The sequence below is a fragment of the Aphis gossypii genome, chromosome 1 (assembly GCF_020184175.1).
Source record: "Aphis gossypii isolate Hap1 chromosome 1, ASM2018417v2, whole genome shotgun sequence".
Taxonomy (NCBI): domain Eukaryota; kingdom Metazoa; phylum Arthropoda; class Insecta; order Hemiptera; family Aphididae; genus Aphis; species Aphis gossypii.
In genome coordinates, this window is record NC_065530.1 from 65,387,798 (window position 1) to 65,407,981 (window position 20,184).

General features: G+C 30.9%; 2 protein-coding genes across 3 annotated transcripts in view; one reads left to right on the top strand and one right to left on the bottom strand.

The window, feature by feature from the left end:
• Positions 1-14,811, top strand: part of LOC114121321 (protein outspread) — an 83,210-nt gene extending 68,399 nt beyond the window's left edge. The window contains 19 exon segments of the mRNA XM_027983590.2: positions 4,674-4,835; positions 4,913-5,050; positions 5,120-5,289; positions 5,378-5,518; positions 5,594-5,755; positions 5,816-5,934; positions 6,007-6,325; positions 6,398-6,651; positions 6,714-7,028; positions 7,098-7,332; positions 7,398-8,145; positions 8,148-9,124; positions 9,565-9,712; positions 9,816-9,939; positions 10,016-10,168; positions 10,633-10,741; positions 11,581-11,716; positions 13,134-13,223; positions 13,602-14,811. Coding sequence (XP_027839391.2) covers positions 4,674-4,835; positions 4,913-5,050; positions 5,120-5,289; positions 5,378-5,518; positions 5,594-5,755; positions 5,816-5,934; positions 6,007-6,325; positions 6,398-6,651; positions 6,714-7,028; positions 7,098-7,332; positions 7,398-8,145; positions 8,148-9,124; positions 9,565-9,712; positions 9,816-9,939; positions 10,016-10,168; positions 10,633-10,741; positions 11,581-11,716; positions 13,134-13,223; positions 13,602-13,708 — 4,607 coding nt within the window. The 3' untranslated portion in view covers positions 13,709-14,811.
• A 442-nt stretch (positions 14,812-15,253) lies between these two features.
• LOC114121308 (lymphokine-activated killer T-cell-originated protein kinase) lies at positions 15,254-19,049 on the bottom strand. 2 transcript variants are annotated; one of them, XM_027983574.2, is made up of 6 exons: positions 18,881-19,049; positions 18,525-18,635; positions 18,278-18,468; positions 18,018-18,207; positions 16,098-16,394; positions 15,254-16,012 (listed from the first exon to the last, which is right to left on the bottom strand). In XM_027983574.2, exons 2-6 carry the CDS (start codon positions 18,610-18,612, stop codon positions 15,870-15,872), a joined length of 909 nt encoding a protein of 302 aa, XP_027839375.1. In that variant the 5' UTR covers positions 18,613-18,635; positions 18,881-19,049; the 3' UTR covers positions 15,254-15,869. The 2 variants fall into 2 exon arrangements, with proteins under 2 accessions (XP_027839375.1, XP_027839377.1); XM_027983576.2 differs by having other exon boundaries at positions 18,722-19,049.
• Positions 19,050-20,184: the final 1,135 nt, after the last annotated feature.

A 20,184-nucleotide genomic window follows, 5' to 3' on the forward strand; every position in this document is an offset into this window, starting at 1 on the left:
TATTATTTTGGCTCGACGATATTATACGCGGCGTGCGTTTAAGTCTCTTTTGACAATACTATAATATAGTATAAAATTATATACCTACCTACCTATTTTATTCTACAAACGTCTAAATACTATATAATACTTTTCGTCACCGCGGTGTAGATATATGAGTGTATTGTTATCGGAAACGTCCGGTTTCTATATATTATACTGTTCACACGTCCACGAAATATACACGTATTGTTTATATATATGCCACGTGTTGCAGTGCGCATATATATATATATAAAGACACGCTTGAAGAATTATTAACAGTTTGGGTTTTCTTGTTGAAATACGTGGGGCATAGGTCTATATATTTATTATTTTATATTATTATGTGAATGTCTCATTAAGGTATAAGTACAGTTGCTTGTATGTAAGTACCTATCTATATCCTATATACACTACTCTAGCAGTCATCAAAATGTATTTCGTTGTAATTTTGAACGTTTGCTTCAAAACATAACAATTAGGCGCATCCCGTTATCATTATTATACTATATTATGCCATATTATATGTAGGCATTGTGAATGCGTTATACGTTTGGTTCAGACTCCACACGATGAGAAGGTACGATATATGATACTACAGTAGGTAGTAATAGTCAAGTATTTGAGATCTTGTGCGGGAAACATAGGTGTAGGTATATATTCGTTGTTTCGAGGTATAAACCTGCTGTACGTATAATCAATAGTATAATATTTGTAATCTATGTTATAAAGATACGATGGGTGTCCAGGAAAAATTAATAGTATATATTATTATTCCTACGTTATAATATCTGTTTTGTGGATATGACGCCTATAGCTGGTCGTAATCATAATATAAATATATAATAGATATTATAATAATGTCATACGCCTATATACCTATACATATATATTTTTGACAGAAAACGTAGGTCGAAGTCTGACCGTCGTCCAGATCAATATATATGTATAGCGCTTTGAAATCTGATATTTACACGTATCGTTTTCATTGTCAGATTTTATCTGCTGTAGATGAAACCACAATTTGAAAACCACCGATTGCAATTAATCCTCCGCGGTGTATATTGTAACTACATAATATTATATATACTTGTTTATTTTACATTTCTACATGATATTCCATCAATTGGGTATATTGATACGTATTAATGATTATAATATAATATATTCGTGTGTACGTAGGTATATAATATACATATATGTGTGTTTATTATATATATCCGATTTGGTTTTTATTTCTATCGATTATAATGGAATTCGTTTCCGTGCGGCAGCGGTCGACACAGTTTATATGCGCGCAATGCGTATAATCACTATTATAATTGGCTACAAAATAGGTCCGTTCGGTCGTAACTATAGTCTATAATATATATTTTTGGACACATGACAGCGGTAACGAACAATATTTTATTCGACGCGCGTAATACGGTACATTTAACGTGAAATAAATTAACGGGCTACCGTGCATATATATATGCACGTATACAGGGGGCCTCGTTCGCAAAATATACGTATCTGTATGTATAGATAGAGAGAGAGAGAGAGAGAGAAAATAGTTGCTCTTCGCCTGACCGACGCCACCGCACGCGCCGTCTATACATGATAACTTCAACGGTCGCCTCGAGTCCGCGTACCTAATATTATATACCTATACGATCATAATATATACACGTACGATGCGATTGCCAAACGGAAAATCGGAATGCGATCTGATTAAAAAAATAAAACAAAAAGCAGGTAAAAAAAACACGTTTCGCCCAGTGGCTACTCTAACAAACCGTCGACCATGTATTTATATATACAATATACATATTATACGACGACGATGACGACGACGAGTGTGATTACGAAAGATGAAAACCAACGGTTCATTATTATTATTATTTTCGTGTCCCTTAATAAACCGTGCACGCGTTAAGTATGTATAAAAATAAAAAATTACGAAAAAATCACATAACATGGCAGATAAAGAAGCAAGGCCCGAGGCTGGAGGCAGCTCTATTTGTCTTTTATTACAGGTTACTGCATATAATATAGTATACATGCACATAGATACTTTATATTATGTATATGTGTTGTGTTCTCCTATTAGATTAGACGAACAGATAATAAGGATTGTATTACTATACAGTATGTGTTTTCGTATACGCAACAGCACGGATCTGATTTTCCAAGTTGTAAATGATAAACTTAAGATAGCTAATAAAATATTATAATATTATAGTATTATAGCATAGTATATTGTAGTATAGTATGGTATAATACAATATATTTATTTTATTCAACACATGAAAGCGTCTCTAAAACATTTTCAGTCTAACGAAATATTGATAATATTACAAAAGTATTGCAAATAGTTTTATTATTAGGTATAATTTATAACTTAATCATCATAAAATAATAATTAGTTTATTAATAAATTATAAATAGGATATAGTTGTTAAATACATCCTAAACGGGCGTACGAACCCTCAGACGTACTCGAGAACATCAGTTGTAGTTAAGCAAGTTAAGCAAATACTAGTTTACTATTTAACAGTAATATTATAGTTTATTAAAACAGTGTAAAAACTTCACTTTTCAAATTGTTACTATCGCTGTCATGTTATCAGTGTTCCGGATTCCACGGCGTTACAAGAGCTTTCGTGCGGCCCGGGGCCCAACATAAAACATAATATTTATAATGTGATGTCGGTGATTCGAAAAGCTATACGATAGTCCGCTCTAGCACGAAGGTGCCGTCCACGCTGTTTCAAAGGTCGAGGTTTCGCGTTGCGCACGATACAATGATAAAATTAACATTAATCATTATGTACCTTTAATATTATGTATGTACGTAATATATTGCGTTACGACGTATAATAACGACAATAACGATATCGATCGGACGTCCATACGTAAACGGATAATAGTAATAACAATCAGTCGTATATATATGCATGAAAACTACTGTGTGGATAATACTATAGGCGAATAGGTTTATAGTCACTAAGATAATAAATAATAATAATAATAATAAAATCATCTCGCGCGCACATAGGCAAGACGATAAATCACGACAGGTCACAGGTACGTATAGAAAGTCGATGGTGGACATCGAAGAACATATTATTACATAGTAACTTCGCGAATTCACACGCGCACTGTTGTACACCCAAAACAATATTATAATATTATATTTTTTATTATGCGTACCCTAAACCACTAAGCTCAATAAGTGTCCTGGCAATTCAAACATATTATAATAAATATATCATTGTACATGTACGGCGAGAGCCAAAAAACTCTCCTCGTCAAAATAATATTATTATCGTTTCGCGACTCGCCTCGACTGTAATTCCGTCGACGGCGTGCATAATATATTATTATAATATTATCTACCGGGGCAAGTAAATCGTGCTCGCTTACGTCCAAAGCGCGTAAGAGACGGTTGGTTTTTTTTTGTTTTTTATTTTTTATTTTTTATTACCCTAGGATAATCGCTGTTGCCGTGTTCCCCGGCGCGTGGTTTATTGTCAAACTTTCCATTGTGTCTTGAAACCAGTTTTTCTCGTCTATGTTGTTCACTATTATCACATATATCGTCGTTTTATTTTGGAACGTCGTCGTCGTCGTTTGTCGTAAAAACCATATAAGAGTTTCACAACTCGCGTATATTTAGGTACACCTACCCATAATAATGCTCGGCACGCGCAACGATTGCGCGTTCGGTGTAAAAACTTAGCGCCTTAGGTGCACGCGTACCAAATCGTTAACTGTTCGACACGGGTATGGGTTACCCATTTTCAAAAACGCAATAGGTGTACTGAATAGTGAATTCCTATCGTAAAGTGCGCGTGTATGCGTGTGTAGATTATAATATTGTAAAGGAGGTATATTATATGTGTTTTGAACCTTTAGGTCATAATGTTAGATAGATACCAGAAAACTCGCGCGGGCATTACATTATACATAAATATACGAGTATATACTGTCGATACTGTGTATATATATATGTATTTATAATATATTTAAATATGAATACGAATTTATTCATAACAAACGGGCCGGTGGTCGCTCTGTATATAGTTCTTAGCATACAAATAGCGTTCGGAACAGCTTCGGTACGTATTATTATAATATGGTAATTTTTAATACGCATTATAGTAATATACATAGGTATTATAATAGGTGGTACCTATAATGCGTACGCGCGTTATTATATTCTGTTGTCGATTGTATTAGTCAACAGTTATTGTCGATTACTTAAAAGTTAATATAAAGAAAAAAAGAACGTTCTTCGACGAACGGCGTACTTGAAAGTACAAAATGAATTAATAATTTGTAAGTGGATCCGTTAAACGTTCGTTATTATTATAAAAAAATGTATTACACATAAACACGATAATATTTGTGCAATTCTGTTATAAGTGGGAATAATAAAATGAAATATGTTTAGAAATGTAACTAAGCAAAGAGCTATAGTGTTCGTAGGATTATAATTTATGTTTATGCGCCGGGCCATCTTAATACATCATAATGTTAAATATTGTTGTTTATATAATCGGTCATTGATCTATAATACGTATTTCTTTCGTTGATGCACTTATATTATTATTTAATACTCAATCATTAAACATATTGATTTTTTCTTTTTTTTTTTTTTTTATTAGCCACTACCATTTCTACGAGTACAAATTTGGCTAGTCATCAGCAGCAAACGACGGGATGGGTGACTTCAACAACAAGTTTACCCGATCGAGACCAAAGACCGCGTTCATCTACAGCTCCCGTTATTGTGGCCACGGTCCCTACAAACAAAACTGACCGAAAAAGTAAAAAAATAAATTACAAGAACTAATGTACAACTATAATTTTTGTACATTCACTTACACTAAATTTTTATTTACAGTTTATTCAAATTCACCGCCTACTCGGGAAAAAATTCGCACCGATGATAATGTACGACTTAGGTCCTCTGAGCAACATCGGTCAAATTCTAGTTTGTCCCAAACATCTTCTTCTGGGTGGGATCAAACAGATTCAACAGGCAAGTGAAATCGAAAAATAAATAGATTATTAAAAAAGAAAAACTTTTTTAATTGAATTGTTATTTCAGATTGCGTTACCAGAAGATTGTTGATCGAGGATTACCAAAGTGAATGTAAGCTAAAAGAAATCGCTGATTCGATCACTAGGTTACATCCTCGTAATATAAGTAATGGGATATTATCCAAACCTAGAAACATGGAGCCCACTAGGGATTCAGATATTACCAATCAAAAACAGGTATATTTTGCAATGCGCTTGTTCGATCATCAATACGTATATAATATATATATTTATGAAATAAGTAAAAACTAAATGTTGTTTATAGGTACGTGGAGATCCGGATGGCTGTGGGTTGGATTTGTCTTTACGGTATTCACCTAGTTCAGAACTGAGAGTTGATTTACCGACTGAGGATTTATTGAATATCAAGAAAGGCTGGCTTATGAAACAAGGAAGCACATCAGATGTAAGTTGTGAATATTATTCATGATGGAAAAAAAACCAAAACGTGAATAAGTGATAATTTAAATGTTTATACTAGGAATGGAACAAACATTGGTTTGTATTGAGGGGTTCTGCGTTATTATTTTATCGTGACCCGACGGCTGAAGATCAAGGTATATTAGATGGTGTAGTCGATTTAAGTTGCGTAACTACCGTTAGTGAAGTACAAGTCAACAGGAATTACGGGTTTCAAACAATCGTAAGTAGTAAGTTAGCACCAATAAATTATTCAGTTGACTAATAAAAACTCTGTTTGCAGTCTTGGGATGATAAAAAAGTTATATTATCAGCAATAACTTCTGGAATACGAACTAATTGGGTATCGGCCATACGAAGATCCGCTGGTCTTACTGACGAAAATATCATGACCAAACCTTCGTAAATATATTTTTATTTTTATTCGTTTTATAATGTATGTAGATATAAATTATATGTATTTGTCTCTTTTAGTTTGGATGGTACATTGTCTTCTTCGAGGTCGATTATTTTTTCTTCAGATGATGAATATAGAACAGCATCTGAATGTGGAAGACGTGAAAGTAGTGATTGGGGTGATACATTACCACCTTCACCTCCTCTTAACCGGACTCCTATATCAAAAGTTAAAGAAAGAGCGAGAGGTGGACCTAGGAGTAGAATATTTACAGGAGGATCCCTAGCAGCTAAACGTTCAAAATCTTCTCCTCCTGTGTCTCCAAGAAGCATTTCTGAAAGTTCAAAGTCTGATGAACTTTTACTATCGTCGTGCGCAGAATCTGATGATACTAAAGTAAATATGAATATATTTCAAATAAAATAATATATTGTACTAAAAAAAAGCTATTTTTGTTCATATTTTTAGAGTGATCGAAGTTCATTAGTGGGCCGAGTAGGGAAACAAACAGATGAACTGGATGATGTTAAAAAACAATTAACTAGTGTGCTGTGTCAGTTGAGTAATGCTGAGCAAGAATTAATAAGACTGCGACAACGCAAGCATGATGTGTTAGCGTTACAAAAGCAAGTAGAAGCAATGGGAACGTCATTAAAAATGGCCGAAGAAATGATAAAACAAAAATCAGAACAATTGATAGAATTTGAATCAATAAAAAAAATGCAAGTTTTTAAAAATGTAATATTTCCAAATCTATAATACTAATAGTTTTATGTATTAACAGTTACAGAGATGAAAAGAAAAACTGGGAAACTGCCCTGTGTTCAGTGCAAAATGAGTCGGAAAAACACCTTGAGGAATTGGAAAGAACTAGAGAACAGGTCTCTAGGCTTAGAGGCACCCTTACAGATGTATCCGATCGATTAGCTAGAGGAATCGAAGAAAATGAATCCCTTTACAGGAGAGTTCGTGAATTAGAAGGTCGATCAGTGCCAATAAATGTATCTATCCGGGATAGTAGAGCTAGGAGTTTAGATTCACTTAGTGATTTAACCAATATAGATTTAGACTTGGATACTGAGAACATGGATAAAGAGAGGTTAGTATTTTTATAAAAAAATTAATTTTTTACTCATATTATACTGAGAACTATATTTTTGTTTGCCAGGATTATTGACGAATATGAAGATCTACGCTGTAGATTCGAAAAAGCTGTTCAAGAAATAAGAGCAATGAAGCGTGAACTTAGAGAATCAAACATTCAAACTGATTGTTTGGAATTAGAGTTGATTAATGCCAGACAAGATTTACAAATTAGACAACAAACGTACGAGGCTCAAGCTTCTATGATGGCAGCTAGAATTCAAGATCTAACTACCAAACTTACTGCAGCTGATAAACAGGTAAAAGAAAAATTATCAATAAATATTTATGATAAACTTCAATTATTTCTATCTTAATTTTTTAGATTCGTTTGTTAAAACAAAAACTTACCAAGTCGGAAGGGCGAGATAAACGTCGTTCATTGTCGCTCAAAGGACGTGAATCGTTTACTATATGTAAAGAGTTAGAAGAGAAATTAGTGGATTTAGAAAAGAAAATCGGTAAACTCGACGCAACTAATGGTAATGTAATAGAAAAATCTGATTCCAAGGATACGGGATGTCGAGCTAGTACAGTTGCGTCTAGGCTCCGTCGAAAATCGTTGGATAGCGCTACGAGTAGTGAACCGATGAAAGTGCTTATTAGAATGACTTCTTTAGAAAATAGAGTCACCGATATGCAAAAAGCTAATTCAGATACTATGAATATCATCGTAGAAGATGGTGTTGATACCAAAGAAGTTGAAATCTGCAAAATCGAGTCCGCCTGGCGTACTAAAATGAGCGAAATTGCATCCAAAAGAAGAAAACTTCAAGACGAAGGTTGTTTAGACGATGAAGCTAAAACAACATTATTAGCTGAAAAAGTTGCCACTGAATCAGTTTTTTTAAATAAATTAAGACAGTTAATTAAAAATGACATTGCAGTAGAAACAACAAACCGAATTAAAAACCGACTCGACTCTAATATCGATTTATTTGCGGAGGTAGATAAAATAGTTGGAATAAAAAATAACACAGAAAAAAGAGTAAAAGAATTTATGGACAACCGTATGAGTGTTATACAAAAATACAAATGGGATGCTGACGAAGTGAAAACTATTGCTTATGACTGTTTGAGAACATCGTTACGGACACTGAAATGCACATGGCATTAGACTACTATTTCAAAACTCAAGATCTATCTGACAAGAGTAGCGTCATGCTGATCCAATGTGTAATGAATAGAGGGAAATTAGAAACTTGGTTGAATGAAGTTCGAAATTCGATTGAAATAAAAATTGACGAACTCTTGCAGACTTTACCAATGAAGTCAAAACGTACTGAGGATAAAAGTTGTTTAGAGGAGTATTTCGAAGTGGCAGTACTCCATTGTATGCTCGAATCCGGTTTGAATCTAGTTGAGAAGACTCCAAAATGTAAGACAGACATGGATGAAAGCGAGGCTTTATCTGAGTGCCAATACCTAGCAGCTAAAATGTGCCAGTGTTTGCCTCCACTAGACGATAAACGTATGTTGCACGATAGTCTGGGAGGAGTTGAAACCGAAGTGATGGCTTTACGGTCATGCATGGAAGAGATAATTGATAAGCGGCATTTGAATGGACCTGTGTCTGATCCACAGCCTTTACGCAATGAAAATAAGACTACATCTTGGATAGAGGACGTGTGTAACAAGTGTCACGACTTACGCATGCAAATAGCCTCACTGCAAATGTATCTAGCTCAGTGCCAGGAATGCCAGAGATGTGTTTATCTACAAGAAAAAATCAAGGGATACGAACAGGAACGCGATGTCGAATTGGAAGCTGTTAATAAGCGACACCAGTTAGATGTGGCTGAATTAAAGAGTCGCTTGGAGGAAGAAAAACAAAAATTGTCGGCCGTAAACGACCAGGAACAAAATGTACTTAAGGACCGAGTGAAAAAATTAGAAAAACGCTTGAGTGCATTGGACTCAGAATACAGTCAACAAATGGATAATTTAAGGTTATCCTATCAAATTTCGTTGGCTTCAAATGATTCGTCTAACAGTGTTATGACAGAAGAATCAACCAAGTTGAGGTATCAAACGGAAATCGAACATTTAAGGGTAAGAAATAAATAATAACAAAATATAATGTAACTCGAGAAATTAAAAATTCTTATTTTGTCACGACACATATAATTTTAAATTGTAACTTAAAAACTTTTCTTTTTTATTTAAGAAAAATTTATAATCAGTATTTTTTTTTCTTTATGAGTAAATTTAATTTTAATTAAATAAAAAATATACATATAAAATATAACACATGATCACATGATGAGAGAAGTCATTCAATAATAAAACTCTCTATAAAAATAGATTTATTTATTATTTAATTTAGTACCTAAGTCATGGCACTAATGTCTTTTAAGACAATGTATCAAATTGTCAGGAAGAGTAAACGATGATAGGTGTAAAACTAAAGGGTTAGGATAGTAATAAAATTTTAAATGAAACCTCTAGTAACAAAATTAAAAATGTTTTTTTAATCGCATGACCATTTTTAGGCATTATGTGAAAAAGGTCTGCTAGCAATGGAGAACTCACATAGACGTATTATCGTTGAACTAGAGGAAAAACACCGCCAAGAAACCGAATCGTTAAAACTAGAAAAAGAACAGGCGCTTGCTGAAGAAACACATGCGACTTTGGCCGGTGAGTAGCGTTTATTGTATATTAATAATATAGACAAATAAAGCTGGTTAGTAGTTAAATTATTATATACACTGTGTACTATAATTGTATTATTTGGTTATAGCATTGGATGCAATGAGAAAAGCACACGAGGCTGAAGTGCAAAAAGAAGTAACCAAATTCAAGACTGAATTTTTGAAAAAGATCCAATCCAATCACGACATCGGTGCTCTCCACAAAGAACACGAGTGCGTCGTCAAAAATTTTCAATTACTGGTTGTAATGAAAGTTCTTGTACTAATAACCACTCGTTTTGAATTTCAGAGCCGAAATGGAAGAGATCAAAAAAGAAATTCTCTCGTTGTCCGAAAAATACTCAATCAAGTGCGTCGAATCAGCTAACTTAGAAGAAGAACTGAAAACGGCAAATTCTCAACTGGCGCAAGCTCAGCAGCAGATCATACAATTGGATTCCAGGTATGTTGCTCTCCCCAAATCCTTTAAAACAGTAGTTGCCAACCTTTTTTTTACTCTATACCCTTCTTGTAAATTTTCAAAAATTTCACGCTCCTCTCCTTAAAAAAAGACTTTATTTTTGTTTTAATGTTACAAAATAACTATATACTCGTATTATAGAAATAGTTACAAATTTACAATGACATAAATGTTCTTTAATTTTATTAGGTTATTTCATCATCACTATATCCCTCGTGCAATATATAAATTCCCCTTAGAAGGAAATCCTACTGGTTAAGAACCACAGTAGTTTAGGACATACCGACTAAAATGTTATGTCATTCGAAAACGAATTGTTATATACTTCCTTCAGCTAACTGCACCAAACAAAATACTAAATAACTTAACACCCAAATTTATCATAATATTATACACCATATTTTTGTCTAACATCTTATTTTTCACGTTGAACGCAAATATTTTAGGAATAAGCAACTCCGTGCTCACTTGGTGTCCGAAGCCAACGATAACGTATCGTCAGACTTTGAAATCACGACGGACGCCGAATTAGGTCGATTAAAACAAGACATACTCGTAAGTAGACATTAAGCATGATCATATTGTTTATTTAATAATGCGGTATTGCATGACACTTGTTATTCGCTATTTTCACACTGTAGACAAAACTCTTGTATAATAGTAGAAGTAGTAGTAGTAATAATAATTATAGTACGCGTTGTAAGGTAATGGTAGTTGAAGTAGTATAATAAAGGTGACTTTTTTCTTACTTATTTAACGTATGAAACACTGAAAATTGAATACAAATTGCCTATACAATATGCGTGTATTACAAATGTTGTAAGTACCATTTATTGCATGTATCTACGTGCAATATTTTTTTCGGACATATTCAGATAAATTAAATAATTAGATGAAATATTGCAATATTTTTTAATTCATATAAATTTACCATATTTTAACCTTTTTTTGGACATAAAAGTTTGAACTTGGGTAATATAATAACTACTTATGATTTTTTGAACGCTACAGTTATAAGCGACATTACAGTGAACATATTGCAGTTGTACAATCGTAGGTCTTCGTTCGTTTTCACCTAGATTTAATTTCAAAATGATAATAATTTTAAAAACACTTGACATCTTACGAGTCCTATCATAATGATCTATTTATTCCAAAACAGTCGAGCATAGGTAATATACCTAATACAATATAAAATCTTATACCATACGCGTGTCTTGTACTTATATAATATAATATTTATATTTATTTTACTCGTAGTACCTATACAATAATAATATAACAATTGTTTATTGTACATACCTTAGTACCTACCTAATAATATTAAAATCCCTGTTTGTATAATCAATATTTTTTTTTATATATACCTTTTATTGCTTGACCGCACACAACAGCATGGCGAATCGCTTGACAGCATTTTGAACAGTTTTGAACAGTACGACGCGACTGTGAGGCGGGTCGACCGGCCCGTCGTAGTGGCGCTGGTAAATAAGTTGCGGACCGTCACGGCCTGCAGGAGCCGCACTCGAGGTATACACTATACAGCACACGCACAACCAAAGTAACCGAGGACGCGTACCTGTACAGACAGGCGTGTGACCGGTGGCGGCGGGCGGCTGTTTTGAGGGGGTTGGTCGGGTTCCCGAGGGGTCGTTCCTTTAAGTTATACGATTCTCAGACCAAGACTGATGCGAGAACCGGTGCTCACTTTCAACGCTCTCTGCGCTCTGGTTTCGGTGTATTCTTTCCTTGTGTATATATATATTATAGTGTCTCTGGTAATCGTATTTGGTTTTGGTTCGGTTCCGGTCTGCAGTGTCTCTATCACATGGTATTTAGTATACACTATTCGATGACGTAGAGTTATAATGGTATAATATCCATTATTCAACGTATTATAAAACTATTATTAGTTAGACGTATAACTAAACGTATTATTATATTATTAGTTATTACTTATTAGTGTACCTATGTGTGTGTATGTGTTTAGTGTGTGTGTGTGTGTGTGTGTGTGTGTGTGTGTGTGTGTGTGTGTATTTGTATGCATAAGTCGTTAAAGTGATTAATTATTGTTATTACCTCGCGGTAAATAATACATCGAAATCAATCCAGCACGCCCGTCCGCCCGACTGGAACGAAAAGTCGATCAACAATTATACATTTAAACATTTTTTTATCGTAGTTAAACAATAGTATTAGAGTCTGGATTTTTTTGTTTTTAGCGTATTATAATATTTTTTTGTGATTACTCCTTGAGATTATGAAATAAGAATTATAAATCAATTTCAGAACTTAAAGTATAATAGAAGTGTAGAAATATATATACCAAACCCATAAATTTCTATTTTTTATTTAATTACTTTATATTTTGGCTTTTGATTACTTTTATCTTATATTTGTATTTTATACTTTTACCAAAAAATAAATCTGTGCGTTAAGCCAAATGTCAAACCCATTTTTATAGGGTTTTATTTAGTAGGTATTTTAATTTATATATATATTTTTTTTTTTTGACGTACAAATTAACGCAAATTATTGAGGAAATATAGACTTTTTTACTAGTCTACTATTTAAGACTATTTTTTTTAGTAAAAATGATTTTTATAGAAGGATTAAACAACGTGGATGTGCTTCATTTGTGATTCGTCCTATAATCTAAAATAAAATGCATTATGTGAACACTGTTATTGCAAACACGTGAATGTGTTAGAATATTTTGACAAAAATATATTTACTGTTTGTATTATAGCACTTGTTATCGATCGCATGTTTAAAGCTTATAAAGGACATTAAAGTCCGGACTCTAATAAGTAATAACTTATAACACTTACTAAGTAGTGAAACCGTAGTAATACTGTTTTACCAGTTTATGCAACACAATATTGCGTATAAATATAATGAATATATGCATTAAATGTGTGTTGAATTGTTTGTTTTGATTTTCTAGAGTCCACTGTCAACGGGTCACTCGTTACACCAGAAGCGAGTAACGTGACTCCTTGTCACGCGGAACCCTCGGCTCTAAACCCACCAGCAGGTAAATTATACACTTGTACATGTACTTTTCTCGGTTTTCAATATTTAAATTAAACTGTCGGCTATAAAATGATATATTTTTATTATGCGTTTTAATTTTGTTAAAACTACCTATAATTAATAATTCTTTAGAAATATGTTTTGATTCTGAAATTAAAATACTAAGTAAACTCAACTTGTATTTTATTTGTACAATTTTTTGTTATTACAACTTATCGTTTAATAGTTACTACTCACTAGTTAGGTACCCATATTTAATTCAAAATTTCTGAATAAATGTCAATAATCACTTATCAGTCTGTTCCAATCCCATTCGGTCGCGGTCCTATCTCCTATATATTATAATATAACTAATGTGTAACGTGTTATATGTTCGCAGAGCCGAAGAGGTCTCCGAAGAAACTGTGCAGGGCTAACAGCATTTTGCTGAGGTCGCCGGCCATGTGCGGCGTGGTGGCCGACCGGAAGATGTTCGAACGGCGGTAAAACTAGGCGCCCGTCCGCCGGAAGTCGTCGTGCATCCATATCCGTATCCCGTGCACGGTCGTCCACGACGTATCACGCGTATATATAGTTATTGTTTGTTACGATATATAATATATTATACGATTGATACCGTAATAATAATAATAATATTATATTATATGTACCTGCACGCGCACGCGCAATACCAGTACCTTTTATAATGTATGTATATTTTGACATGTACGCTAGTATTATGCGTGTGTATGTGTGTGATTCATATTGAATCGTTTTTGTTCTTTATCGTTATATAATGTTATTTCATATGTATATTTATATAATATATAAACCTATTATATATTATTATGTTTATATTTTAATTAAAAGGTTTTTTTTTTCTTCCCCCTTTTATACGTTTGGAAAAACGCATGTGTTCAGCCCTTATTAGTTTTGTATACCAATAATCATAATACAGTTGTGCATAACAATACGATATTTTATTATTATTGAAGTACACCGTAGGTAGGTAATCGTATTATTAATTATTAAAATATTTTTAGTCGTGCGTTGTGCGTATCGTACTTTTACTCAAACGAGTCAAACGTATTGTGTGTATTATATTATATTGTGTGTGGCAACGATGAAACCGAAGGCGTTAAACATTTTGAATATATAATTATTATACAGTATTTGTTTTTTTTTTCACAAGTTTATTATGTATGATAATACGAAATTAAAAAATGTTCGTCGTCGCGTGTTTTATCTTATTTTTATTATTGCATTATATGTATTTTTTTTTTTTTTTTGATATTAGATAGTGTTTTTTTTTTTTGTTGAATAGTGTTACAAAACTAACCAAATATGTTGTGTGCGTAACACACTTACCCCACTCCCCACCTGTAAGCCCGTTCAAGTCGTGAAATTGTTTAGCAAAACAAATCATAATATATTATGTACAAATTTTTTTTCGTTTGACACTTATGACTTTATGAGTTAATTTTTTACCGTTCTATTGTACCGTTAAATCTCCCCTCTTATTATTATTATTTTTTTTTTTAGTTTAAGTTTTTTTTTGTTGTTATGTGAAGCTCAATCTAACAAATAAATCATTTTTGCGGTTTGTTTAATTATTATAATTTGTTATTCATTGCAGTTTTTTTGAAACACAGAATACTAACATTGATTTTCAGACTTCAGTAGGTATTCTAAAACCCAAATATTATACCAAGTGCAGCCGCGTCACATATGAAAATAAGATAACAGAAAACCAGTACTGTAAACAAATAGTTAAAGTTGTAGTTGGTATTATTGAAAATAGTTATGTCATTTTTTTCGTCATCATTTTTTAATCTTGGAATTATTTAACTTCCATTAACATTTAACTACCTATATACTAAATTGATACTTCATAACAAAATAAAAACCATTAATCCAATTAATCAGACTGTCTAATTAAGACAATAATGGCATATTTGCGGCCAAAAGGAACTGTTATAGTATTTTTTAGTTATAACTATTCTTGATAGATTTAATAACTTTTTGATCAAAGCCTTGCAATAAATCAAACCAAAAATTTAAAATAGATTTATTTTTTAAGTCATATTTCTTTTACTATTGATCCTATTGGCCAAAGTACCATCTAGAACTAATTTGCTATTAGTAATCTTAATAGTAGGCTGAAGTATTTTCATTGCTTCAAATCATGACGATAAAAAAAAGTATTTAAAATGTAACATCATTTTTTTAACAATTAAAAACAATTTTAACTAATAACTGAGATAGTTTTGACAAATTATTTAATAATAAAATAAAACATCATTTTCAACATTATTGTAAAGACATTTAAAGTAAAAAAAAAAATAGTACAAAAATGAAAATGAGATAGTGTGGATTAAACTCTAAAAAAATCAAGAAGTTAAGTTTAAATTTAAATTTAAAATACTATGTATTTATATAAAGTTTAGAAATTAAATATATTTTAGCATCAATAGTTAAAGATTTTGTAAGAGAATGATAACTTTCATAAGCCTGAAGATATTTTTATTGGTAACATATTAAAAATAATTGAAATACTGTTTTATGTACACTTATAAACAATATTAACTATAAAACACATTACGCATATAAAAGATAATTATAATAAATGTGCTAAAATTATAGTTAGACCAAAATAACTGTTTAAAGGCTAGTAAGTACCCATAAACTTCAATATCTGTTTAGCTGAAGGTCGCTTTTTATAATCTTGCATTGTACACATATTGAACAGCTCAACAATTTGTCTATACCTTGGATCGTTTGCTAAACTGTCAGGTAATGGTGGTCGCTCACCTGAATAAAAACATATTTTAATTACAGTCATTAATATACTAAAAAGCATATCTAAGATAATTGTTATTAAAAGAAAAAAAATCACCTAAATGAGCATCCAAGTCGTCACTAATGCCAGTGTAATATGATTCATCCATTGCAGTACTTGAGTTTGGAAACGATAATGTCATCATTTCCCAAAGTACCAAACCATAGCTGAAAATATCAGCTTTACTTGTGATGATGGCTCCTAAACATTCTTCACCTTTTAATACTTCTGGAGCGGACCAACAAGGAGTCCCGATGTAAAATGCTTTACAACCTTTGATTTTATGCAATGTTCCATCAGATTTTAAAGGTAAACTGACACCAAAATCACAAAGCTTTATGATCTCAAAATTATCTGCGAAAATTATAAATCCAATTAATCTTAGAAATACAAAGTTAATAACTAAATGCATTTCTGTTTAACCACAAATCTAAACACAGTATAGATATTTACAATTTTTCATATTTTTAAATTATAAATTTATAATAAGAAGAAATATTAGGTTCTATTACTGGATGGCGTTTCTTTTCACATGTGTTATTTTTTATTTTTTGTTTATAATGCCTTAAAACAAGAATAATAATTAATATTCTTTTGCAATATAAAAAAAAAAAAAACTATATATTAGTATTTTAATTAACTTAATATCTTATATAAAATAATTATTTTCTATTTAAAAAAATATCAAAATATAATATCAGATAATAGATCTTGATTTTTTATTTTATTATTTATTATGACTACTAAAAACAAAATAAGTTATTTAAACTGTTTTGTGAATCATTACATAAATATATAAGAATCTAACATTCAATAAGTCAGGATATCACCATTGATTATAGAATTACATTCTATAATCAATGATATCACTTTCAAAAATAATCAAAGCTGTTTTTTTTTACCCCCATAATAAATTTGTAAGTTTTATTATTAGAATATAAATAGTATAGGTAAGTGACTAAATAAGTTTCATTCATTACTATAATATGTTTAGTTTTAATTTTTAGAATATTGATTTGAAAATCTGTTAAAATTTACATCATTTATAATTTTAATTTTATTATAAATGGACTAACATAATGTTAAAATTGTAGTAGGTCATAATCTTCCAAAACCAGCAATACTAATAATATAATATAAGTTTTCTAGTCAATATTTCAAATAGGTTAAAAGTTAGAGAGGGATAATAGTGAGAGGTTCATTATCAGTCTGTACTCTGTAGGCTATGGCTTGGTTCATTTGTCTCCTTTAGTTTTGTTATTACAACAGAAAATAATAATTGTGTCTATGGCCAATCTGTTGTTATTATTATGCTTAAACAACAACATAAATCCCTTTGACTAATGACTATGAGGGTTATAATTTTGCTCCCATTTTTTTTTTTCATAAATATAATAAATTATAGATGTATATTTATGATCAATTCAACTACTTGAAATTGAAATAATAAACTAATAGTAATATTTTAGTTTAATATTTATTTAGCCATATTTTATCTTTTAGTTACCTGTTATAGGTACCATTTTTATTAGTAATTAATTATATTTATAATTTTATGTTAATATATAAAATAACATTTACAATTATAATTTATTAAATTTATGAAGAAAAATAATTTTTAAAAGATGAGGGGAAAATGTCCGTAATGAAACATTTTTAAAAATGTCTTACTAAGCCAAAAACAGTAGGTACCTAGGGGAAATATGTCCAGGAGAAAATTGTCCGTTTAACTATAATCTAAATTTAATTAAATTAAAATGTACTTTTATTATTTCCTAGTATTATTGTTCTTGGCATTTTATCAGAGTATAGTATAATACTAAGTTCCACTATTGAAACTAGAATAGAAAATATTTATGATGAAATACAAGTCAATAAAGTCACAATCCTAGAGCAATTGCATTTGAAGGTAATTGATTTAGTTTCAGTTCCGTTTTAGTATAAATATCTAGTTACAAATAGGTACAACAGATTTACTTTTCACTAAAATGTTTCCAGATTTTATGTCTCCATGTAATACTAAGGAAGAATGTAAATATTCTAAGGCTTTTGCAATGTCCACAGCAACTTTTGTGATATATTCTACAGGGTATGGTCCAAGGTTTTCTTCCTTGCGCATTTCAATCAAATCGATTAAACTTTGTTCGCATTGTTCCATTAACAGTACCTAAAATTCAAAAAATGTCTTATAGAAAATGATTGAACAATAACAAGTGTTGTAACTTGTAGGTACATACTTCTCGGCCATCAGGTCTTTTGACAAATGCCCTGTAGCCAATTATATTAGGATGATTGAGTGATGATAACACTTTAGCTTCCAACTGCAAACGATTACTATACTGTTTGCGATCTCTACCAGCATTGCGACTGATAATTTTTGCTGCCCACGGTGACAGATCTTCTCTTTGTAAATTGAACACACCAACACCTAAGTCATTAAAAGAATTAACATTATAGGAAATTTACATAGATTGAAAAAAAAACCTGTTCCATATCCAATGCGTTCCAAAGCCGGTGTTTCAGGTAATTTTGCTGTGGAGCGTAGTATTTTAGGAGTACAATTATCGTCCATCTTGTTTTATTTTTATACAAAAGCTAAAAATAATAACAGATTATAATAAAAAAAATAATAATAACAATAACAAAATAGTTACGTTATTAATTAGGTACTTATGACGTACTTATTTAAATAATTTCACAAGGATGGATGTCGAGTAATAAATCAAAACAAAACAGGTGTTTTCAAATTAATAAAACTTAGTAAAAAATATCAGTAGTCAAATAAAAACCGCAAAAACCGTTATCATTTGTCAATTTGAAAATGTTGATTTATTCATTACTTTGTTTGCTTCCAGGCTTCCTTTTGGCAGTTCGGTAACTTGTCTCTTGGATTGAAACACGAATTAAGATAGATATTATACAAGTAATTATCAAGTATAAGCAATACACTGTTATAAATAAAAGATAAAAAATTAAAGTAAGTAGTTTATTATCTTAAATCCATAACGGCTTAACTTCAAGAATTGAAAAAAAAAACGGAATTTCTGAAAACGAACAAATTCGTTATTTACAATTTCACATTGAGTCATGGTGAAAACGACGATTAAGTCTAAGTACTCCATGATATCAGAACTCAGATAACACTATCATCGGTAAAATTCAATAATATTCAAACTTCATACTTCAAACACAGGTAGATTAATAAATAATTATAATGTTATGGAGAATTACTGAAATGCCTTCAAGTTCAAATCATAAAACTGCAAAATAATAATATTATCCAATTTGTTTTTCTTTTTAATTGTTCAATCATTTCGAAATAGATTTAATTCTTCATGTGTTTAATATTTCAATAAATCATGTATGCCTCCAGGATCATTATCTTTTCTCAAATGTTCATGAATAAAATATTTATTGTTTGTAGGTATAATTCTAATATTTAATATTATTTATTGATATATTATTAATTCATAATTATTTTTTTTTTAGTTAATTTACTACCATCTGTTTTTGTTGCTTAAGTTATAAATTTTAGCATTTTAAGTAAAATTGTCAATATTCAATTTATGATGAAATTGATGTTTTATCCATACCTTCCTGGGAGTATTTAAAATGTTCAAAGTAGGTACCTAATTGTTTATTTTAATTTATTGTATTGATTTTAATGTTTTAGGCTTGAATGTGGGAAATATTGTAAATTGTCATTAAATATTTGATTGAGAAAATTTACAAACTTGCCTACGGATATACATGACCATTTTAATCAGTCAAAAATAGATTCTTTACAAACGCAAAATTATATGTCAATACTATATTTAGAAGGTGCTACCTATCTATTGTCTTGTGATTAAGGTCCATATGATATTTAAAATGTGTATAAATATTATTATTAAATGTATTAACTATTCATTTTTAGTTAGATACAAAAATTAATATATTTTTTCATGTAATTATTTGATAAAAATCTGTTTCTATACTCATGAAAAAACTAATCATCCTCTTGTGGGCTATAGAAATATTTTTTTCAAGTATTTAAATTCATAGAATGGTTGAAACATTCATTCACTAAATTAAAATGTTATGTTTTATTAAGAAATTTGTTTGTAAACTATAGATATAAGTACTAGTATACAGTATTGGGAAA

Bases quoted from the DNA above. Each gene is read 5' to 3' on its own strand.
- LOC114121308 (XM_027983574.2), bottom strand. From the start codon at position 18,612: ATGGACGATAATTGTACTCCTAAAATACTACGCTCCACAGCAAAATTA. The intron at 18,469-18,524 runs GTTTTTTTTTCA...TTAATGACTTAG, and splicing joins ACGCATTGGATATGGAACAG to GTGTTGGTGTGTTCAATTTA. The intron at 16,395-18,017 runs GTAAATCTGTTG...TAATTTTCGCAG, and splicing joins TGGAAACATTTTAGTGAAAA to ATAATTTTGAGATCATAAAG.